The sequence below is a fragment of the Colletotrichum gloeosporioides genome (genome assembly GCF_011800055.1).
Source record: "Colletotrichum gloeosporioides strain Lc1 chromosome Unknown consensus_9, whole genome shotgun sequence".
In the NCBI taxonomy this organism is placed as follows: domain Eukaryota; kingdom Fungi; phylum Ascomycota; class Sordariomycetes; order Glomerellales; family Glomerellaceae; genus Colletotrichum; species Colletotrichum gloeosporioides.
In genome coordinates, this window is record NW_025544654.1 from 65,304 (window position 1) to 87,951 (window position 22,648).

The 22,648-nt window shown below is 53.2% G+C and overlaps 8 protein-coding genes across 8 annotated transcripts; 4 read left to right on the forward strand and 4 right to left on the reverse strand.

The window, feature by feature from the left end:
• Positions 1–194: 194 nt before the first annotated feature.
• Positions 195–1,805, forward strand: GCG54_00002988 (UPF0187 protein; the record flags this gene model as incomplete). The annotated part of the gene is made up of 1 exon (XM_045403067.1): positions 195–1,805. The coding sequence occupies one exon, from the start codon at positions 195–197 to the stop codon at positions 1,803–1,805; it is 1,611 nt and encodes a 536-aa protein (XP_045269970.1).
• Positions 1,806–3,831: 2,026 nt separating this feature from the next.
• On the reverse strand, positions 3,832–6,575 carry GCG54_00002989 (uncharacterized protein; the record flags this gene model as incomplete). Its single annotated transcript, XM_045403068.1, has 3 exons — positions 3,832–6,259; positions 6,316–6,400; positions 6,494–6,575. The coding sequence occupies 3 exons, from the start codon at positions 6,573–6,575 to the stop codon at positions 3,832–3,834; spliced, it is 2,595 nt and encodes an 864-aa protein (XP_045269971.1).
• A 3,902-nt stretch (positions 6,576–10,477) lies between these two features.
• Positions 10,478–12,524, forward strand: GCG54_00002990 (uncharacterized protein; the record flags this gene model as incomplete). The annotated part of the gene is made up of 3 exons (XM_045403069.1): positions 10,478–10,728; positions 10,848–11,481; positions 11,535–12,524. The coding sequence occupies 3 exons, from the start codon at positions 10,478–10,480 to the stop codon at positions 12,522–12,524; spliced, it is 1,875 nt and encodes a 624-aa protein (XP_045269972.1).
• Positions 12,525–13,090: 566 nt separating this feature from the next.
• Positions 13,091–14,042, reverse strand: GCG54_00002991 (uncharacterized protein; the record flags this gene model as incomplete). The annotated part of the gene is made up of 2 exons (XM_045403070.1): positions 13,091–13,520; positions 13,585–14,042. The coding sequence occupies 2 exons, from the start codon at positions 14,040–14,042 to the stop codon at positions 13,091–13,093; spliced, it is 888 nt and encodes a 295-aa protein (XP_045269973.1).
• A 1,806-nt stretch (positions 14,043–15,848) lies between these two features.
• Positions 15,849–16,601, reverse strand: GCG54_00002992 (uncharacterized protein; the record flags this gene model as incomplete). Its single annotated transcript, XM_045403071.1, has 1 exon — positions 15,849–16,601. The coding sequence occupies one exon, from the start codon at positions 16,599–16,601 to the stop codon at positions 15,849–15,851; it is 753 nt and encodes a 250-aa protein (XP_045269974.1).
• A 391-nt stretch (positions 16,602–16,992) lies between these two features.
• On the forward strand, positions 16,993–17,387 carry GCG54_00002993 (uncharacterized protein; the record flags this gene model as incomplete). Its single annotated transcript, XM_045403072.1, has 2 exons — positions 16,993–17,183; positions 17,318–17,387. 2 exons carry the CDS (start codon positions 16,993–16,995, stop codon positions 17,385–17,387), a joined length of 261 nt encoding a protein of 86 aa, XP_045269975.1.
• Positions 17,388–17,577: 190 nt separating this feature from the next.
• On the forward strand, positions 17,578–22,431 carry GCG54_00002994 (D-erythronate dehydrogenase; the record flags this gene model as incomplete). Its single annotated transcript, XM_045403073.1, has 4 exons — positions 17,578–17,582; positions 17,657–18,789; positions 18,841–19,505; positions 21,472–22,431. The coding sequence occupies 4 exons, from the start codon at positions 17,578–17,580 to the stop codon at positions 22,429–22,431; spliced, it is 2,763 nt and encodes a 920-aa protein (XP_045269976.1).
• Positions 19,636–21,166, reverse strand: GCG54_00002995 (Versiconal hemiacetal acetate reductase; the record flags this gene model as incomplete). The annotated part of the gene is made up of 3 exons (XM_045403074.1): positions 19,636–20,243; positions 20,292–20,700; positions 21,002–21,166. The coding sequence occupies 3 exons, from the start codon at positions 21,164–21,166 to the stop codon at positions 19,636–19,638; spliced, it is 1,182 nt and encodes a 393-aa protein (XP_045269977.1).
• Positions 22,432–22,648: the final 217 nt, after the last annotated feature.

The window sequence follows — 22,648 nt, forward strand, 5'->3', positions numbered from 1 at the left end:
TTCAATTTCCTTGGCCCCTTCCGGCTACGCGCTTCATATACCCTCGACTCCCGCCCAGAGCTCCCGCGCTCATTTTCGACCGCTAATCCCTTCCTTGTTATCGACCTCCCAAAGTCGATCAGGCTGGACCACCGTTATCGAGGTCCTCCCCTTATTAATTGCGCTTTCCCCGTTTGTGTCTTACACCAACGGACATGTCCCAGTTTCCAACCTCGCCCACCGACGTACCAGTAATCAACACATCGTTTACCGACACAGGAAACACTCCATACATAATGGGCGGCGAAGACGGCGGCGGCATGGGCGCTCCTGCAGCAGGCGGCGGCGGCGGCGGCGGTGGTGGTCACAATGCCGCTTCCGACACCAACCACCAGCGACAAAACTCCCAGTCGATGAAGATCAAGCACATACCCACCTTCGACGCCGCCGAGATGCGCGAAGCCATGTCGCCTACTGGACCCATGACCCCGAACCCTTTCAGTCGCAAGAACACCAGCATCGACCTCGACGACTACTTCACCGGTCCTCGCGACATCCTCAAGCACTCGAAATGGCCCCTCTTCATGCAGATGCACGGCAGCATTCTGCCCAAGATGATCGTCCCCCTCCTCTGGATGTGTCTGTGGTCCGCCTGCATTACCTGCATTCACATGCTCAAGACCAAGATGGCTGTCGACTCCGTCCTGCTGACCGTGCTGGGTTTCGTCGTCGGTATGGGTCTTTCTTTCCGTAGTTCTACCGCCTACGAACGTTACGCCGAGGGTCGCCGCTACTGGGCGCAACTTATCCTCGCCTGCCAGAACCTCGGTCGCGTTTTCTGGATCCACGGCGGCGATCCTGAGAACATTGACCGCAGACAGTCTCTGCTTCGCAAGATTGGCTGCATGAATCTACTCCTCGCCTTCTCCGTCTCTCTCAAGCACAAGCTGCGCTTTGAGCCGTACACCGGCTACGAGGATCTTGAGCACCTCGTTGCGCACCTGTCGACTTTCGCTCAGGAGGCCACCGCTGCTGAGCCCGAAAAGGTCCAGGAGAAGAAGAAGAACTTCTTCAAGGAGACGGGCGAGTACCTCGGCGTTTCTTTCGCCGCCAGCAACCCTCGCAAGACTATCAAGAAGGCCTCCCGCCCCCTCGGTAACCTTCCTCTCGAGATTCTCAGCTACATCTCTTGCCTTGTGGACAAGATGGTCGAAGACGGTCAGCTTAAGGTGCCGATGCAGCAGACCATTGCCTACAACAACATCTCCCTCCTCAACGACATCATGACCGGTACCGAGCGTGTTCTCACCACCCCTCTGCCCATCGCCTACACCATCGCCATCAGCCAGATCACCTGGGTTTACGTCATGCTTCTGCCCTTCCAGCTCGTCGGTAAGCTCGAGTGGATCACGATCCCTGCTACCGTCGCCGCCGCGTATATTATCCTCGGTATCCTCTTCATCGGCCGTGAGATCGAGAACCCCTTCGGCGAGGACGTAAACGACTTGCCCCTCGAGCTGTACTGCGAACAGGTTGCCTCTGAGCTGGACATCATCTCTTCCTTCGAGAAGAGCGACCCGTACGCCTTCATGGAGTCCGGCCTCAACCTACCCCTCTTCCCCGCCTCCATGGCTCCCTATCCCATCTGGATGACGCGCTCCGAGAACCGCGTCCACAACGCCATCATCAACAAGCACGACACCGTATTCGAGTTCCGTAAGAGGGTTGTCCTCGAAAAGGTAGCGAGCAACGCCGCCGGTGGCAAGTCGGAAAAGAAGACAAGTAGCGAAGCTACCGTCACCTCCAATGGTGATCACAACGTATAGATAGGGCCACCTGTCTAACGCGTTGTCTGTTGCGGTTTTCTTCTTCATTTCTCCCACTGTTGCATATAAAGGCTGGATGGGAATCGGGTTTAGCGAGCATTTTCGGCACGGGATCAAAAAAAGAACATCATACAGCGCCCTCCTCCGACAGGAGCAGGGCATTTGGCACAGGAACGGGTTCGGATTTTCTTTTTCATTGTAATTCAACCTGGAAACAAAAGGAACAGGTTTTGTTTTGAGCGCGGCATATTCTCTCTTCTCTTGCATCGTTGCAATTGCTAGATATCCAAATTGACGAGAAAAAATTGAAAATCACCCAGACTTGCCTTAGACGCGTGCTTTCCAGCTATTGTCCAACGAAGTTCAACGGATCGTGACCGCTGCTCCTAACGTTACGCCATCAGATGCGCATCCAACGTGAATTTTAGCAACGCCGATCCTCAATAACGAGGACCCTAATTCTCGGAACGAAGCGATCTTCAGGCACCGACCATCTGACACAAAAACTTGGCTCCTGCCGAACATCCGTCTGGGCAAGAGTCAAAAGGATGTCGGGCGTTCTAGACCAAGAGGTCGAACTGTCGGGGCGGCCCGCGTCTGTGTTGGGTTCGTGCTGTGGAGGCGGGTCCTCTTGGGTAGTGTGTGGGTTGGGTTGGGTTCGGAGTTGCAACGACAGGGGTCTGAAGGGCACATCAGACACGCTCCGCGCAACCGCGCAACGTGCATGAATGCTTGAGGCGAGGGGAGGTTGCAGTGAGGGTTTTACGGACGAGGGATATTGTAAAACTTATGGGGGATGGATAAGATGCCACGTTGGATGGAGTGGGCGATGTGTTGTTTGAAGGTTGGTGGCTGTTTTGGGTGGATGACGTAAGCTGTCGACGTCTGGCGATGGGGTTTAGGTGAGAGGTGGAGAGCTTCTAGGGTTGTGTATGTCACTTGAATTCTGAAACCTTACTATTGTTTTTATTCTCTGCGATCTCTGGGTTACGCGAGACTAAAGGCTCGTTGGAGCGTGGAGGCCTGGCAATGAGAGAAACATCAATGGGTGAAGGCAGCTAGCTGCCTCATGAGCTTCAGAAAAGGAACAAAACATTGACAAATCTGGCGCATGCTAGGACCATCGAGAGAGTCGGCGATTATAAGTAATAGCGATTGGTCTCTATTCGTCTTCCTGTATCCATACGAGGAAAAATATAAGTATCCGGCCGAAAGCAGCGCGATTCGAAATCAGAAGGTCAGAATATTCTTCAAAAAGACGAGGAAGCCTTACAAACCAGATGGACAGTAAATCCAAGAAGTAATGCCTAGGAGGCCCATCACAATAGAACTGACAGTCGTGACGATGAGAGCGATAATGATAACAGTTAAGCAGCAAAACTGATCGTGGCTGCAGTGAAAGTCGTATCAATATAAATACTAAAGCTGATAAAAATGATAGGAGAGTATGAACATTTGACAAAAAGCGAACTCCGCTTGCGTGGCTGATGAAAATGTAACAAATTGTCAGCCATTTAGCCGGATACAGTTCTATATGTAGCAGTCGCCAGGAGAGCTATGTGACCAAATATGACTGAATACCTTGGCTGTCGCTCATACTGAATGAGCAATGGAGCGCGGTCGGTTGTATCAAAGCCACTGTCTTTATCCATTCATGTAAACTTTCTGCATATGCATCCATGGAGCTCTTCAACCTGATGTCAAGTAACGCTCACATTTAATTGTCACCATTTCACAGGAAGACGCGAGAACATATGATTATAAGAAGAAGAAGGAGTGACTTGATTTGGCAAGCGAGTGACCTAAGATTAAGACAAAAAGACAAAGAAGCTATCCATTAAGCAAAAAGGGGATCCCAGATGTATGTATCAAGATTAGAGGGCTCCCAAAGATATTGCCCAAAGCAAATTGGCGCATAAAGTTACATGTTCGCAAAATCGAACGGCTTATGTTTTGTCTTTTGCGGCTTGGTGTCGGGTCCATGTTGCCAGCGTCAGACCGACTCCGCTCTTGTGCTGCTTCTTCTTTAGTTGCAGTCGCCGCCCGAGTAAGGGGCGAGCTTGAGCTCGGTGTTGACGCGGTTGAAGACGCGGCTGGCGGTGGCCATGCGGATGATGCCCTCGGAGTCGTTGCTGTTGTAGAAGAACTTGGTGTAGGAGCTTGTGTTCTGGCCGTCGTTGCCGGAGGCGGTGCAGTTGAGGGGCACGCCGACGGGCAGGCTGGAGCCGGAGGTCTCGCAGACGAGGGGCGCGAGCTTGATGCGCAGGACCTGGGACGGGGTGAAGCCGTTGAGCGGGCGGGTGTCGGCCTCGAAGGGGGCGGAGAGGGCGACGGTCTCGCCGTTGTTCTGGAAGACTTGGCCGGTGGTGAGGTTGATGTCGAACAGGGCGGCGGGGGTAGCGTCACGCTCGTTCTTCAGGTTGAAGCGGTTGGGGCCGAGGGTGAGCTTGGCGCCCTGGAGGAGGCCGGGGGAGGTGACCTTCAGGCAGATGTTGCGGGCGAAGACGGCGCTGGCGGTCGGGGAGGCGGTGGAGGAGGTGCTTGTGGTGGTGGTGGAGAGGACGGTGGTGGAGGAGGCGGTAGTGGGGAGGGTGAGAACACTGGAAGTCTCGCTAGTGGAGGTGAAGGAGTCGGCGTTGGTGGTAGAAGCGGTGGTGGTGCTGACGTCCGTGGAGGTGACAGTGGAAACCTCGGTGGAGGAAGCATCCGTGGTGGACTCAGCAGTAGAAGCAGTGCTGGACTCCTCGGTGGTAGTCGAAATCTCAGTGGAGGTCACGATCTCAGTGGAAGAAGCCTCAGTGGTGGTGGAGATCTCGGTAACGGTGGCGTTGGGAGCTCCGGTGCTGGTCGAGCTGAGGTCAGAGGTGGAGGAGTCGAAGATTGTGCTGGCGATGGTGCTGTTGGGGAAGCTGGTAGGAGTCTCCGTGGCAGTCGCAGTGCTGTTAGGGAAGAGAGTGGACGAGGGGAACTCGGTGCTGGACTCGACGACGGTGCTGTTGGGGAACAGGGTGGAGGCGGTGATGTCCGTGGCGGTCGAGTTGGGGAAAGAAGTCGCCGTCTCCGTGGCGGAGGTGATGGTGCTGTTGGGGAAGAAGGTGGATGAGGGAACCTCGGTTGAAGTCTCGATGGCAGTGCTGTTAGGGAACAGGGTCGACGAGGGGACTCCGGTCGAGGTGCTGTTCGGGAACAGAGTGGAGGAAGAGACTTCGGTGGAGGTTACGTTAGGGAAGAGGGTGGAAGAGGGAACGCCAGTGGAAGTGGAAGTGACGTTGGGGAAGAGAGTTGAAGAAGGGACTCCAGTGGAAGTCTCGTTAGGGAAGATAGTGGAAGAGGAAACCTCGGTGGAGGTCTCGTTGGGGAAGAAAGTAGAGGAAGAGATGCCAGTAGTAGAAGTGACATTGGGGAAAAGAGTGGTCGAGGGGCCCTCGGTGGTAATGGTGGTGCTGTTAGGAAAGAAGGTGGAAGAGCTAATGTCCGTAGAGGAGATGATGTCGGTCGTGACGGTGCTGTTGGGGAAAACAGTAGAGGTGGTAGACACGACGGTAGTGCTGTTGGGGAAGAGAGTGGACGAGATCGAAGTGAACTCAGTAGTAGTGGTATTAGGGAAGACGGTAGAGGTTGTGGAGATGATGTCCGTAGACGTGCTAATCTCGGTGGAAGAAGTAGAGACGTTGGAGAAGATGGAAGAGCTAATGTCCGCAGTAGAGCTGATGCCAGTAGTCGTGGTGCTGTTCACGATAGGCGGCAGAGAAGTGGTGCGGGTAATGAAGGTGGTGAAGGTAGCGTTGAAAATGAACGTGCTGGTCAGCGAAGTGGTCTCCTCGATCAAGTCCGTGGAAGTGCTGCCAATCTCAGTCGTAGCGGTCACGGAGGTGGTCTCGGCGGAGGTGACCGTGGTGGCCGCGAGCTCGGTCTCGGTGACGGTGCTGGTGGTCAGGACGGTGGAGCCGGGGGCAGCGTCGCCGGTGACGGTGACGGTGACAACAGCAGTGGAGATAACAGTGGCCGGGACGGTCGTGGTCGTGGTCACGGTAGCGGGAGCCACGGTGTTCGTGGGCGCCGTGACGCCGAGGCAAGAGCAGGCCGAAGAGTAGCGAGCGAAGCCACTGCAGGCGGAAGCGTAGGTCGGGATGTTGGTGGCGACCTGGCGCTTCTTGATGACGGCAATGGTGGCATCGACGGTCTGCGTCTCGGTAGCAACGGTGACGATCTCGGTGGTGCCGAAGAAAAGAGTCCTGGTGGAAGAAACGACAACGGTGGTGGGAACAATGACGGTCTCGGTGGAAGCAGTGACGACCTCGGTGGTTCCGATGACATCGGTGATGGTGGCGGTGGAGGTCGTGGTCTCGAGGACGGTGCTGGTGCCCACGGAGCCGGCGGCGCCGGACTCACTCACGGTCAAGGTTGAAGTGAAGACACCGGAGGTGGGGGCGGTCACGGTCACGGTCGCGGTCCTGGAGAAGATCGTGTCAGAGAAAGAGTGATGTGGCTCAGGGGTGTGAAAGCTTACACGGCACTGGCAGTGGCGGTAACCTGCAGGAAGCGAGAGCAGTCCGCAGTACCGCTTCGGGTCGGGAAAGCACTGGCCGCGATGGCTGGAGAGTGGAGTGTTAGCTGGCGATCCTATAGACGAGATCTCCCGGGATGGGACGCGTGGGAAGCATGGGTGAGATGGGATGAACACATACCTCGCAGACAGTTGTCCCTGGCACACTGGGCAGCGCCCATCCCGAAAAGGGAGGCCAACACGGCGGCGGTAGTTGTCTTCATGGCTGCTGCAACTGGAGGTCCTCTAAAGACTGGAGCCCTTGAAGCTTCGGGTTGAAACGAAGGAATGGGTTGACTGGAGCTTGTCGAAAGAAGGAGATGCAGGAGATGACTGCGCTGATGAGGATGGAGAGGAAAACAATCCAGGAAAGACCGCGAGAAAACCCAAGGATATATACCAGCCGGAATACAGTAGACATCGCGAGAAGCAACGCCCAAATCAAGGACCGGAAGGCGTCTTCCATTCCCAAGGGATGGGGGCGAACATCGGCCACCACGTCCGCCAACAACATGGCGTCTTTCCGGGTCTCAGACTCCTTGTTCCCTTGGATTCATCTCGCGATTGCTTCACCCATATTGCCATGAGGTAGTGCAGTGGTAAGAACTCAACACCATGAACAGTTGCTTTTCTCTATGACCCATCAAGACATAAGAAATCGCATCCCTGTGTCCCCGAGCCGGCTCTCCAGGCCTTACGAGACCAGGCTTGCGGACGCTAGCGAATATGGCTTGACTAGCTCCAGCGTGCTGCCTCTACCTTGCGTGCGGATGGAAATCGCCGCTACGCAGAAACCCGTTCATTCAGCCTCTGCTGGCTCATCAGAGCATCGGAGTGGGAGAAGTGGAGGCGGCCCAAAGTCAGATAAGCATACTCTTGCGAGAGTGGGGGGAATGTTGCCCTTGGAACATGCGGGAACCTGCGAGGTAGCCAAGGCACTCGCCTAAACCACGCCAACTAGTATGCTAGGCGCTGCTTCAGGTTGACAGTGCTGCAAGGAACCCGTCTCTCTGGCTGCAGCCTGCAAGGGTTGTCGTTGACGGTGTTGTCTGAGATGCAGTCATCGGCTCATAGCACCGCGGAGCCATCTTGGCAGGGACAATGCGTTGGAAGGAATAGTGAGAGAGGGAAAAAACAGGTGTGTGTGGGAAAGGGAGAAACTTCTCAGCCGTGGAGACTCAGGTTTGTGGCCGTATCCCATGCAGCTTATTGGCCGAAAAAGGAAAACTTGGTCTGGAAGCACGCAGGTTGCATATGGGAAATCACCAAAAAGAAAGCATGTCGCCCGTGGGTCGCCATGTCGATCCGGGAGGAACAGTCCCGCCCTGCACGTGAGAGTCACATTTGATGAACGTGTGTGAAGTCTTCAGAAGCCCTGCATTGTGTGTGTCTTCGGAGGAGACGGGCGCCACAGGCTTTTCGATGGCGTTATGTGAGTCTCGTCTCGAAATAGCTGAGATATCGAGAGAATGGTGAGAGGAGCAGTGGCTTGAGCCTCCTCCCTAGATAATCACAGACGAGTTGTAGGGTCAAATCGTAGAACCGGTCGGGTGGTAAATGACGTGCCAGTCAATGTTGCTAAGCCTTATGTGTTTGCGGCAGATGCAACCCCCAATCGCCAATTCGTGCTCAGTCGACTTGGCAGATTCCATGCATCTTCATGCTTAAATCTTTGGGAGAGCTGAAGTTCCGTTTTCTCTCAAGCACGCATTCCAGAAACGCCTGATCTAAGCCTCAAATCTCGCACTCCGTATGGAAGACGCTCCGAATCCTCGTGCCGAGAGCTGAATGTTCGGCCACTCCAGAAGATGAGCCAAGTCTGTGGGTTCAAGCATGCTCCTCCACAACAAAAACGGCGGCTGAATTCCAGACTGACCCTCCTGCTGGGCCTATCACAAGTAATTTCACTCAGCTCATAGAGGGCACTGTCTTGATCTGATTTCGAAAAAGAGGGATGGATTGACGCCGTCATCTCCGTCTCTCCGCGCAAGACATGGTATGGGTCCCTGTGTTCGAGCTAAGCTCTGAACGGCTTCGGGGGTCTCATTCGGGGCGGTCTGCACGGCATCCCGGGAGCGAGGTTGCGAGGGTCGCGCTGAGCCTTCGCTTCTCCCTCTCCCCCGTCTATCATCGCCGAAAAAGCTCTGGTCTGTGTCAGATCGCAGAAACACGATGGTGACAACAGTGACAGGCCGCCGGCTTACGTGCATAGCCCACACGATCGCCACGCCTACCGACACGAGCATGGCTGCACGGCCTGCAGTAGGACACTTCCAAGATCACAACTCACGGCCGCAGCCAAAAGGCCCAGGCTGAGGTTGTTAAGCGGGTATGGTGAACCATTTCCTCCCTCCCTTTTGGGTAGCATCCCGTCATTTGATGGCTGGCTGAAGAAGATCCAAATAGCTCGCCAACGCCGGTGGGATTGCTACTGCGGAAAAACAATGTAACCCTCTCTGATTATGCATCACTATGAAGACATCTCGAAACAATAATCCCACGGAACATCTGTTGCCCCGTCTAATCTCTGTGTCCAGACCCGTCTCTGATAATTCTCCTAGGAATTCGCCTGCTACAAATATGTCTTCGAATCAGCTCTCCACTAACTCAGATTTCGCGTGCCCTCCCACCTGAACCCAGTCTTAGATCTTTCAACGGCGTGCTCTGGTTGGTCGTGGGCCCGAAGCCAGACTCACTCACCCTATCTCCGATTCCGAGTTTGGGAGGGAGGCTCTGTCTCTAAGAATTGCGCGACTTCCAAAACAATCTCTGCCCATCATCGCAGCAGAATCTCTGCCCAACGGCTCACCGAAGGGGTGCAGTGGGCTGGATCCTTCGCCTACGTGATCGGCTGTCACCGTGATCGCATAGCAAGCCCCCGTGGCCCGCGGCACCGAGACAGACTGCTCGGTCGTTCTAATCGCGAGCACAGTGGGGCTCAGCTCAATCACGACTACACTCGGTGTCGAGCTCCTTGCCGAACTCTTGTTCCATAATCACATTGCTGGGCTCGTCGGGAAGTCGATCGCCGGCTTGGCTACGTTTCTCAATGGCATCATTGATTCAGGCTGGTCCTACTACTAACGTGAGTCATGGAAGGCACGGAAAGGCGTTGACTTTGAATTTCCGGCTGGCTTCTATCGACGACGATAAAACAACCAAATGGCGTTCTTGACCAAAGAATCGGGATTCCCACGCGATACAACATGGAATGCATTCCTTCGCTCGGCTCTCGAGGAATATTACTCTTCCTGGATCGTTTGTGGCTGGCGAAACTAGTATGCATTGCATTTCGAGAAAGAAACTCCGACCGAGAGACGAGTTAAGCTCGTTATCCGTTTTCCTCGCACACTGCTGCTGAGTGTAGACATTCTCATCAATTACACTTCCAAGTACTAAAATCGACGAACAGCGTCTTCTTGGGCCTCAACGATTTCAACTGCAACAAGCCCTTGCCAGGCGAGTTCGCGAATGGGGAAACTTGGCCATGACGTCTCGTCTACTACTGCAGTGTGTGCATATACGCTAGGTAAAGTCTGAATTATCCCATCGACCACTGATTGACACCAGTGTATAGACGTACGGTTTATCAAGGTATCTTAGTTAAGGTAGTCGATAGTTGTTATGACTGATCGATGGTTTAGGCTAGTTAGAAAAGTCGTCAAGACGGCATTTGGAGAAATTGTGGCGATATATGGAAACCAGTATTATTCAGCAGTCGCTGGGATACTTGGAAATATCGACACTTGTTTTCAAAGTAACATTCAAGGAAAGTTTCTGGCTAATCAGACTATGAGGAGGAAACTAGAGGTTGATTGCTGATCCCTTGTGATATATCCAATCAGCGTCTAGGCCTGAAAATAGTGGGCATCTGCGTCATATCGCGGGCTAGGTAAAGTGGCTCAATCGATGATCTTTCATTCTTCTAAGTGTCTTGATGCAGCAAAGAGTGACGCTAGTTGCAAGTATACCCTAAAAAACCATCGGTTAACAGTGGCCACCACAAGGAACACCACTTTAACGCGTGAATGTAACATGACGCGACGATTGATCCATTCAGTGACATGACGCTAAACCTCCACAAAGCACATCCACAAAACAGCAACCTCTCATTGAAGGTGACAACATGCCGCTGCCAAAAGCGTCACTCGATTCGCTCGCCACAGAAGAGCTCCTTACAATATGCGAGTTTGTTTACGAAAGCGGGTTCATTAAGAGTCTTGCCAACTTCTCCTTGACGAACAAAAAATACCGCTCCGTGGCCAGTGCCGTCTTGGCGAGGACCGTCAAGTTCGCGGTCACCGGCCTCGACAAGTACCCCGGGTACTTGGAACAGGATGTCACGCAGTGCTACAGATCTCTGGACTTTTTGCCCACGTTCGTCGACTCGTGGTGGTGGGCGTCGTTCCGCCTCCCGACTTCGTCCACCCGAAGGCAGCTAGCTCTACCCGCTCAAAGGGAGACGGTTGGAAGCCTCGAATCTCACCCGCGGAAAGGGTCGATGACGAGACTAGAATCGATGGCTGGCTTCAAGAATCTTACGACACTGGTCACAACGGCGTAGATTACGGTTGGGATGAGTACACGATGGCAAAAGTACCAGACGGGTTCTGGAAACCCCTCGCGAAACTCATCAAGAAGCTTCCAAGACTGAAAGACCTTCTCTACGCATGCCCTAATCAGTTCCCGCCATGCCTGCTCACCACTTTGCACGAGTATCATCCCAGTTGCAGGCTTCATCTGCGCAATTTTCACTTGCATAGCATCAAAGACCGCCATGGCCTTGCGGCCGTTCTAGACGCCGAGGAGACTGACCACGAGCTACGGCTGGCAAGCTCGCCATGCTTGCACAGCATCAGATACTCGTACGCAAACAGTCACGGAGACTACGGACGATTTAACAACAACGAAGAGCCAAACCCGAACAACATACACAACTCTGCTGTAATGCGACATGTGACTAGAATGGCCCCCAATCTGAAAAGGGTGCACTTGCGTCCCGTACCCGACGAAAGCACGCAGTCTTTCCCTCCGGAGCCCTGGGAGGCTGTCAGCCATCTCGATCTTCCTCAATCGCCAGCGTCTCTAACATCCATCGAAATGGATCAAGGGTTCTACGTGTCCGACGAAGTGATCAAAGTGTGGGGGAATCTACCGACATCTCCGTTTTACGAGTCCTCAAGTTGAAGATGTTGGAGGTTCCAGCGCTACAAGAGCTTGCAAAGTGCAATCTCACGTCTCTAATGCACTTGAACATTGCATTGCCATATGTCGACCGCCGCTCGTATTGGGAAGTCGTCGCGGACGCCCTGCGTAGAGTATCCTCACACTTGGTGACACTCAGAATAGGCGGTCTCAGTTCTGAAATCGCTTTGGATTCTGTCCTAGGCCCTTGTCTACGGACCTTGGACCTGGCAACGTACAATTCTCGCGTCTTTCAAGAGAAGGATATTCTGGAAATCGCCGCACGAAGCCCGCTCGTGGAGTGCCTCACCTTGCGCATCCCCAGGCGTAAGGGAGGTGCATCAGAGGTGGCGTCGTACCGAGCTCTGGGGAAGCTCAAGCGCCTGCGAGACCTGTCCATCACCCTTGTCGTTCAGCCGCCTCCGATCAGTCGCGCGACCCTGGAATCAATGGGTGTGGAAGACTATGCCTACGGCGTCTTTGAGAGGGAGATATGGCGAGTGACGGCAAATAAGGACCCGGGCTTTTCAACAGGCGCCCTGAAGACCGCTGTCATTAACTCAGCAGTTGATGCACGATTGGTGCGCTCAATCGTCGAAGTGATCACAGCGGCCAAGCAGAGGAGTGCTGCCGTTTGTCTCGAACTTCTACAAGTTGACGTCACGGGGTACGACCAAATCAAAATGAGTAACAAAGACGACACTGGGACTGCTTTTGGAGAATATTGCTCGCTCCTCGGTCTTCCATGGATTGCTTGGCGCTTTGTCAACTCGGAAAATCGGGCAGAATACTTTGTGATTCCTGGCCAAGATGACAAGGACATGAACCGACATGACAAGGATCCCATAGAAGAAGTAGGCGGCATTTTCCTGTGGATTGTTGAGATGGTCTGGCCGCGGGCGGCGCCTACTACAGATCTTGTCGGGAGAGCTTGGCATAGCTTCCCATTGGAAACTGACGACGCCATTGATTCGCCTCAGAGTATGTAACTCAAGCAAATACGATGGACCTTGCACTTTCTCCTGCGGCGATTGTCAGTTCTTATCATTCAACTCACCAATTCCAGGAATGTGACAACGCCTCCCCCGGATTTGGGAACAAATCGGTTCCTCTGTTTTTTTAAAGTACCCTTGAGACTCGTCGTGGTGTTCATACACGAAACCTGGACTGCTCAAAGCATTTCAACCATAACCCTGGAAGATTGCCTCGGGTACCAAGGACAGTATAAACTACCTCCCATATGCTTTGTCTACTACCTTCCTCACGTTCGGGAAAGCTTTCCGCTAAGATGCGGGTACTTCGTCCAGCTCGGATTGCAAGGGTTTGCTTCTGGGCTTCGGGGTCATTTACTTCCCTTCGCCCCGAAGCTAAGCCTCGACTAAGTCTGCAAGGGTCTCAGACTCCCCTGACTGGTGCCGAACGAACTGAAATTGTTAGCTCAGCGCTAACTTAGGGAAAATGCATATTTTGAATACGAGTTTTGCTTAGTGGGGCAGAATTGCCAAAGGAAAACAGAAACTTTCAATGTCAGTACGCTGAAATTCACCTAAATTCACTAAGGTATTCTATGTGGCATTTGCTGTTTTGCCCATGCAAAAATGCTCCTCTCCTTTGAGTCCTCTTGCAGTAGCTGATCCACCTGTCTGATGATTGCTTCGCCCCAGCCGTTGAGATACCATACCGTCTTCTCCATGGATGCCAGAATCACCGCGAAATAAGCGACAAGTAACAGAGCCGAGGGCTGTAGCGTCTCTATGTCTGCCAGAATGTCTGCATCAAGAAAGTAGAGCCAGCGAAGGACAATGCCTGCCTCTGAGAACACGCCGCAGGCTGCCAGGGTCTTGACGATATCTGTAAGGCCCAATGTAGCCTTCTCATAGGGACTTTCTGGCTCAGGAAGAGCATCTTTTGTTTGAAATGCTTGAAGATCCTCAAGAGCCTCTAGGATATCACAAGGTAGGTTTGTGTTCCGTATTGAGAGATCCCTATATATTTGACGGTCAGTCAACGAATGCGCATGGATCGATGGAGAGAATGTTTATCCCGTACATCTCACCGAGTTCCTTCGACGTGAACGGTCGAGATCCAGAGTCCAACGCGGCCAGGTCGGTCATGGCACTCCATGAGAGACATGAGAATATGATGACACGAAACCCTTTTATAGCTCGTGCTAACCTGACTAGGTTTTCGATGGCGTCCGATTCTGAATTGTGCGTACGCAACGTTGATGTCAGGATGTGTATGATGACGACGCCCCCGAACAGAAATAGGGGTTTCTGATTTCTTTTGCGCTCATCCTCGTCTGAAAGTTGAGAGCGGAAGGTTTCTGACCCAATATTGAAATGGTAGTCAGATAGATTGAGATAGAGTTGTCGATTGCCTGAGAGAAGATAGGCTTTGTGTGCTGCAGACAGGGCTAAGATGCCGTGAAGAACAAAGTCATTTTCGTAGCATGACTGAGGGATTATAGTCTGCCAAATGTGGAGTACATCCGGGCGAGTGGCCATTGAGTGTACGGTGAGGGTGGAAAAATGATGCATCAACTCCTTGTCTCGACTATTTGAAAGTGACGAAAAATTGGGATCAGAAAGACGTGAAAGGTCGAACTTGGGTGTGTCGTACGGCGACATAACGGCATCGCCGTAGTCTGATTTTGATGGACGGTTGGCCATCAAAATAGCTTCAAACACCGATCGGACATGGCGACGATTGGGACTGTGGCTGAGCTCTGATGACGGAGAACCTTCTAGGGAGAGGGGTTTGGCATATGTTAAACTGCATGTAACTTTGCGTCGAGCGCAATGGGAACACGCAGGCCATGCTTCATCGCACTATGAGGTTTTCAGTTAAGCCATGCTATGCTCGCGCAAACTCCACTCGACTACGCATACCTTTACTCTGCGACGTTTGCAATCCGAGCAGCCACTGCGTGATTTTGTGTGGTTTCGACGAGAGGTTTTCTTGCAAATAGGAGCGCTAGACGTCTCCATCCTAGGACGCTCGTAGAAACAATGTTGCAAAGGGTGCTGTCGGTATGGATCACGCAAGACAGTCAAGCAAGATTGGGTGAATCTGGGGCTCTTTATGCGAGCTCGTATCGAATGCGATATACGAAGAACGGCGGTTCGAAAGGGGTAGCTCGAACGCTTCATTCCGGATTGGGGCAGGTGTCAGACGTCTAAGTGTGCTCGGCCAACGAAAAGTTCAGCCGATCGTAAGTGGCGGTATCAAGAGCCACTGAGCGGTAGTTCCGGCAGATCACACCGGAGAGTTCGACCGACGCTGAATCTCGGTATGTGCCGTCGTCCGATTTCTGCAGCATGGCCATACATGCTTAATTGTCGCTGATTTCAGAGATGGTCCAGTCTGTGGCGCATTTGTTAGTGACCCGACGTGCCCGATCAGGAATGTTGAATATACAGCAGGAGATGTGCTACCTTACCCCACTGATGCTCGCCTTGACCGTTGCAGTTCTGCCGTCCGGTAGATGGAACGACTACCGCAAGACTCAGCCGTATATCCGCTGCCGGCGTCGGTGTCGTCCCTTAAATATTCCAACACGACGACTTGACCGTGTTCCATGTGGAATCTGTCACAGTATGAAACCTCAATATTCGGATAGGCTGCATCAGTTGCTTGTCTAAAGAACTAGGGGAAAGCTCTGGGTCGCGCTGAAATGATGGCATCGCAATCCTTCTGCCCGGTCTGCGGCCAGAATTGGAACGAACAAGTACCCAGGCTGGGCCAGGCCACGGCTGTCGCTAAATGCGTGAAGACCGCACGACTGGTTGAGGAGGCGGACATACGACCATGCTCATCGACTTGCACACGTAGCAACCCCGGTAGCGACCCTGGTTGGCGGCAATAATGGACAATTGCACGAAATTGAGACAGCGACCACCGCGGCTTCTCCTGTGTCTGAATGAATTTTGACAGAGGTTTGCAGTGGATCACACCTTTGACGGTAACCTCATTGACAATGCAATGACAGATGCTGCGGCTGGAAGGCAAGTCTCTTCTTTACTCCGCCCTCACTGAAGTTGTCAAGGGATGTCGTTCACATACAGATACTGGCTATTGACCAGGCTTCAAAGCGACGCAATAGCTCGGTCGGGCGCCCTGAGCATGAGCTTCTTTTAACATATGTAGTTTGAAAATTTTGTAGTTTATTACACACCTCTGAATCCTGACTTCGTTAGCCATAGGAGATGTTGATAATGCTGAAAAGCCATCTAAGTCCATCCTATGATTCATACTTATCTTCCCCAAGCCTCCCAAGGTTCAGGGTCCTCACGGCCCTCCCCTCCATCGCCTCATTTGCCGCTCGACATCTTGCTCGTCAGCGAGGACCCGGTCAGCTCGGCATTGTACACAGGCCTCTCGTCCGCGGCCCTCGCACCAGGCGCGATGCTAGCCAGATCGCGCACCAGCATTTGGGCACACAAATCGACCACGCTGCGGGTCGTCATCTTCATCCAACCAGACCACACCCCGGCTGCTGCTCTACCCCTCCCCCGAGCCCCCGGGGCGCCGTCCGTCTTGGCCAAATCTCTCTCGGCGAAATCAACTTCGACACACCTGACCCAGAAGTAGGAGTCTCGGTCGACGCCCTCTAGCACCTCGGCGTCAGCAAGGAGGAACGCGCGCTGGTTGGGGCCGTCGTGCATGAGGGGCACCGACTGCCTGTTATCGTTGTTATTTTCGTCACTGGAGCTGCGACTGGCCACCGCCGCCTGCTTGTAAATCTCGCGGACCTCGTCCATGGTTTTGTCCGCGAGCAGGGCGGCATCGGAGCGGGCGTCAAGCAAGAAGAGGGACTTGAGCAGTGGGGCGACGTCCTCCTCGCCGGCCTCAACGTAGCCGTCTATCTCGGAGACGGCCTGGGCCCGGATCTTGTCGAGAAGGGTGAGCCACTGCGCGTCGGTGGCCGGGCCGTAGGCGGTGCGGTAGATGGTGAAGCCCCAGCTGCGGTAGTATTCACTCACGTCATCTCCCACGGTCCACGGGGTCCCGGCCGGGGGCCGAAAAGAGCCTTTAAGGATTGCGAGGAGGACGGAGATGGCCATGGTGTGTGCGTGAATGTGACTATGACTGTAACTGTGACTGATGTTTGTATGGGGTGTTGGATGAGATTGTAAGTCAGGCAAGGCTTGACCGATAGTATTCTGGAATCAGGAGACTTATCAATACATCGATCGACGTCACGACAGTTCTACAGGAGCATATCCTCTTTCGTCTTGCATAAAACTGCCATTGGAGTAGCAAAGACTGGCAACTCACCGCAAGAGTATAGACACACTAGTTCTAATCCATCAATATTCATTACTATGTCTTCACGCGTAGTACAGGACTCCTTGTCATACAATAGCGTCTGCCTCAAAACGTAAGGTAATGAAAGTTTTGAGATCCCAGGCGCTTAATCATACGTGAGAGGGATCTGGTAATAAGCCGGAAAGAATGAAGCCGCTTCACGATGTTGTCCACTTGCGGGGGTCATGCGGGGAAGCGGGGTTCGTTCCGTCGCCTTCAATCATCTCCAACTGCTTTCAAATCCGCCGCGGGGAAACACCTGATCTTGAGAGGGCCTCATCCCTGTCTCTTTCTCCACACAAGTGCCGACCACCCAGTCGCCCGGCGCCACTCAACGCGTGTGTTTTGCAGCCGAACTTCTCCTCTTCCACTCCTCACGACCGACTCCAACTACACTCTGGAACCCTTGAATCGACAAACTCGCCGCCTTCTTGCGTGAGCCGTGCTCATTAAAGGCCATGTCAAAACGTAGCTGGGCTGATGCCAATGAAGGCATGGAGTTCATGACGGTATCTTCAGCCCTTGACGTGTCGCGAGAGTGAAAGACTGACCCCAGGCTTTAGTTGTTGACTGCTGGTAACGGGGAAGGGTCTTTTCCGCAAATATCCCGTAAAATTAAGGCTTGTGCAGCATGCCGCAAACACAAGGTTTGTGATATGCTCCAAACTCCAAAGACCCCTTGCTGACTGTGCACACGCAGATCAAATGCTTGATGGATGAGAGCGGTCCACCATGTCGTCGGTGCTCCGAACGCAATCTGGGTTGCGTTCTTGGCAAGAACTTACAGAGCATCATTGATGAGAAGACACAGTAATGACTATTCCGATCGACGGTGTCGAAGAAACCCTCTCACTGACATCTTACATAGATACAATGAGGCTGTCCTGCAAGACATAGAAAGTCTCCACGCCACACTCAAGGAGATCGCCAAGAAGGTTGGGGCGTCAGAGCCTGCTGCGCTTCAGAGCACAACATTGCGAAACTCAACAGACTCTCCTTCACAAAACGGGCGGCCAGCATCAACCACCAATGGCAATGGCTACCGTCTTGGTGTATCAGGGCAGGACAACCATGGTCCTTCTTGCGACAACTCTCCCAAAATCTCCCCCGAAGACGAGAATCTCCCTCACGTACCGATACACTCACTGTACGCACTCACCAAACTACGAGCCCTAAGGTCTCCGGATGCTCCTGAGGGACACTCAAGTCCTGCCCTTCACGACTTCATCGCCCGCGGAGCTCTCCGGCTCGACGATGCCGAGCGGCTTTTCCGTCTCTACCGCGATCGGCTCGATCCTTTCATGTACGGGGTGGGTTGCAAGTATCAGCAGCTCGATGAACTGCGACGAAGGAGTTCAATCCTCACCGCCGCAACTCTGACGGTCGCCGCTCTCCATGACCCACAAGCAAACGGGATCTATGGTGTATGCAGCTCGGAGTTCCGTCGCCTGACGGAAAGATCAATGTTTGACCGTCGCGTAGACCGAGACTATCTTCGGGCGATGTGCGTTGCGTCGTACTGGCTGAGCGACGTGTCATGGATGTTGTCAGGCTACGCCATCCGGCGAGCGGCGGAATGCAATCTGCACAATAGTTATACCAGCGCTATCGAGGAGAAGAGCGAGGAAGCTGCTGATGGAGCGAGATTGTGGTATATCCTCAATGTTTGCGACCAGCACCTGGCCACGCTGTATGGGAGGCCAGCAATCGTCCAGGAAGACTCGTCGATGCAACAGTGGGAGAGCTTCTTAGCGTCCCCAGTATCGAACGAGCAGGACAAACGTCTTGCAAGTCAAGTGGCACTCCTAGGCATCATAGGCAGCATACGAGAGTTGTTCGGTCCAGACAAGGGGCAACCGACACCGAGATCCTATGTTCATCAGATCACGCAGTTTAACAAGGAACTTGACCATTGGTTAAAGCATTGGTCTGAGACGTTACCAGGTAAGAAAATATTGTCAAATGACAAATCGCACGGGCTAATTTTTCTTACAGAAGAGTCAGAAAATATTGGCCGCTTTCCACGAAAAGGTGCCAAGTTGCATTTCCACTTTGCAAAACTTCATCTCTACTCACACATCTTTCGTGGGCTGTCCGGAGACAGCCCAATACCTTACCACTTCCTCGACTGCGCAGCAACAGCCATCTCCGTCGCAACCTCAACCATCAACTTCATCTTGACTGACCCGGATGTTGCTGCTGGCGTGATAGGCATGCCTTCGTATCTTCACTGCATGACTGCCTTCGCATGTATGTTTCTCATCAAGGTGGCCGTGAAGTATGGTGGGGATCTGATAGAGCCTGACCGCGTCTGGAATTTGAGCACAAGTCTCGTGAGACACTTCCGATCATTGCCAGCTGGGAAATGGCATCTTGCAAATCTCATGGCGCCAGGTCTTGAACGGATGGCTGCAACGTTAAAGCGTAGTCAAAATGGTACCTTGGCTCACTTGCACGACGCATTGCCTGCATCAAACGGCGTCAATGGTACTATCGATCCACAGCTAATACCACCGAGCACTGATGGGACATTCATCGGCTCCGAGGGGGAATTCTTCTTTGACTATGACATGAGTTTTGGCTTGTCGCCAGTGTTCAACTTTGACTTGTCATCGTTGAACCCCGAAAGTTCCACCTTGCCGGCTCAAGACTTCACCAATGTTGAGTATCAGATGTCTAGACCCAACACATGAAGACCGGGGGTTGAGGGGGTTTAGTAGATTGATACCCAGGAGAGCGTGAACTTGTATCATAGATTGCATATTCGAAGAACAGCGAACTGAATTATAATTACATGCCTTGAATGGCCCTGGCCTTGTACTCAGACTCCAAGTATTTACACTCTTCCTCCGTCAACTTGAACTTCAGTGCTTCTACCGTCTCCTTAATTCGCTTCTCGGAATTCAACCCAACGATTGGGTAGCAGCCCTGCTGGAGCACCCACGCGGTAGACACGAGCGCCATGCTGACGCCCCTCTTCTTCGCGACCTCCTCCACGCGACTGACAATATCCAAGTTTGCATCAGCAAACCAAGCCTGTGTCTTCTTGTCCGTCTGCGCCCGTAGCGAAGTGCTGTCCGCATTGTCCTTTGCCAGTGGCTTCGCGAGCATACCGCGCGCGATCGGAGACCAAGGAATCACACCCACGCCAGTTGCTTGGCAGAACGGCAACATCTCGCGCTCCTCCTCGCGATAGAGCAGGTTATAGAACGGCTGCATTGAAATGAACTCGGTCCAGCCGTTGGACTTCGCGATGTATTGCAGACGGGCAAATTCCCATGTGTACATGGAGGACGCTCCGATGTAACGGACTTTACCGGACTGGACGACTTCGTGGAGGGCTCGCATGATCTCTTCGGGCGGGGTTTCGCGGTCAAGACGGTGAATCTGAAGGACATCTGCAACAGTTAGCCTCGCTTTGGTCCTGGAATGACAGAATTACGTACCGATGTAGTCGGTGCCGAGGCGCTCCAGGCACTTATCAACGGCGTGGAACACGTGTTTCCTACTGAGTCCCATCTGGTTGACCAGAGGACCGTCGTTGACGCTCGCGGGCCTCGAGTTGTCGTCCATTACTGGGTTGAAGATCTTGGACAAGATCACCACCTTTTGTCGAGGGATGTTGAACTTCTTGAGAGCCTTCCCGATTACGAGCTCAGAATGACCGTTTGAGTAGGTGTCGGCGGTGTCCCAAGTGTTGATGCCGCTATCGTAAGCTGCCTTGAGCAACTCCAACCCTTCTGCCTCATCGAGAACCCATGGTGAGCCTTCCCATTGAGAGGTGCCGAAGGCCATACATCCGAGGATGATCTTGGAGACCTTCAGGCCACTGTTTCCAAGCCTGTCCGCGGATGCCTGTTAGTATTACTACAATGCATTTCCCGAACCCCGACCCGACTAGATAACGATTCAAAATTTTATTTCGAAATTACCGCAGGTGAAAACTCAGGGGGTCAACAGGTGAGGGGCCAACTTCGTGGTTCCAGAGGTTGGGAGCTCACCTCACGTATTCCATATTGCTAATCTGTTTGCTTTGACCAGGACTTTGTCGGGTATCAAGAATTTGCTTAGATCAATCAAACTTGCCCAGCTCAAAGTATCATTGCAGTCTGATTACAGTTGAACAATCTAGAGGTTTTGTTTTATCGCCCATCACGTCATCCCACACGCCCTCGCTATTCTCGGCCTCAACTCCTCCGCCCAAAATCTCCCGAACCCCTGCTTCACCGAAGCCCCACGCAGTGCGGGGAAGTGCCCATCCGGAGGATTGCCGCGAGTCTCCAGACGTGTCGGTATTCTCGCCGACGTCCACATTGGGCATCCTGCGCCGGAAACCTGTCCGAACGACGACACAGCAGCTTGTTGGCGCGCATTTCCGTTGCCGCATGTTGTCGGATACGCTCGGCTACTTCGCAGCGAGTTGCAGCGGGAATGAGGAGCTTCCCCGAAAACGTAATCGAGTGTTCCCCGTAAGACCATAGCGAAATCGGACGATTAAAAGTGATTGATGAGGGGGAGGAGGGGCAATGAGGGGTGAAGATCGTGGTTCTCCATCGCAAGAGCTTCGCAGTTAATCGAGCCCAAACTTTTGTTTGCATCATCCAAATATTCAGAAAACAGTTCAAGATGTCAACCGAGATCCTCATTACTGGTGCAGCTGGCTTCGTTGGCCAAGAGCTAGTCTCCGCTCTCGTCAAGGCCAATCCCTCCCACCAGCTCACAATCACCGATGTGATTCAGCCCCCAGTACCAGTCGATGTAGCAGGGGAGAGCGACAGAATCAAGTCGCTCAAGGCCGACCTCACCGACCCCGCGGCGGTGGCCGCTCTCTTGTCCAAGAAGTTTGCTGCCGTCTACCTCCTGCACGGGCTGATGTCAGGGGGCGCCGAAGCCAATCTCGAGCTTGGATACACCGTTAACTTTGACTCGGTCCGGGCCGTCCTCGACCACCTCCGCAGAAACTACCCCGGCACCACGGTAGTCTTCACCAGCTCCTGCGCCGTCTACGGCCCCCGCCAGCCCGTCAGTGAAAGCGAGATCGTGCCCAAGCCCAAGACCTCGTACGGCACTCAAAAGCTCATGATTGAGCTGCTCGTGGAAGACTTCTCTCGCCGCGGTCTGATCGATGGTCGCATTGTTCGACTTCCCACCGTCACAGTCAGACCCGGCGCGCCTTCGGCAGCAGCCTCGAGCTTTGCCTCTGGCATTGTCCGCGAAACGCTGAAGGGCATCAAGAACGTCCTACCTGTGAGCCGCGACCTCGAGGTTTGGGTCTGCAGTCCCGCTACTGTGGTCAAGAACCTTATCAAGGTCAAGGATGTTCCAGCGGAGAAGTTCGGCGATTCTAGGGTTGTGAACCTCCCTGGTATCACCGTCACTGTACAGGAAATTCTGGATGCTGTGGAGAAGGTCGGCGGAAAGGATGCTTTGTCTTTGATTGAGGAGAAGAAGGACCCTGCTATTCTGGCGATCGTAGACACGTGGCCGGCCCGTTATGATGTAACCAGGGCTTACAGTCTGGGTCTGGAGCCGGATGGACCCATCTTGCAAGCTGTGGAAGCTTTTGCGAAGACGTTGAAGAAGTAAACTGGGGTATTACCCAGCTGTCTATACTCAGGTACCTATCTTAGCAGATACATGTTTTAATGGATGTGGGATGACAAAGACTCATTGTATGTGCTGTTACATATCAGGAGTCAATCGATGTGAACAAATTTTGGAGAAGTCTCAGTCATACGCAGGACGTATCGACAGCCAGGCTCTACTTGTGAGTCCATGACCAAGAGATGTTTCTTCACTCAAG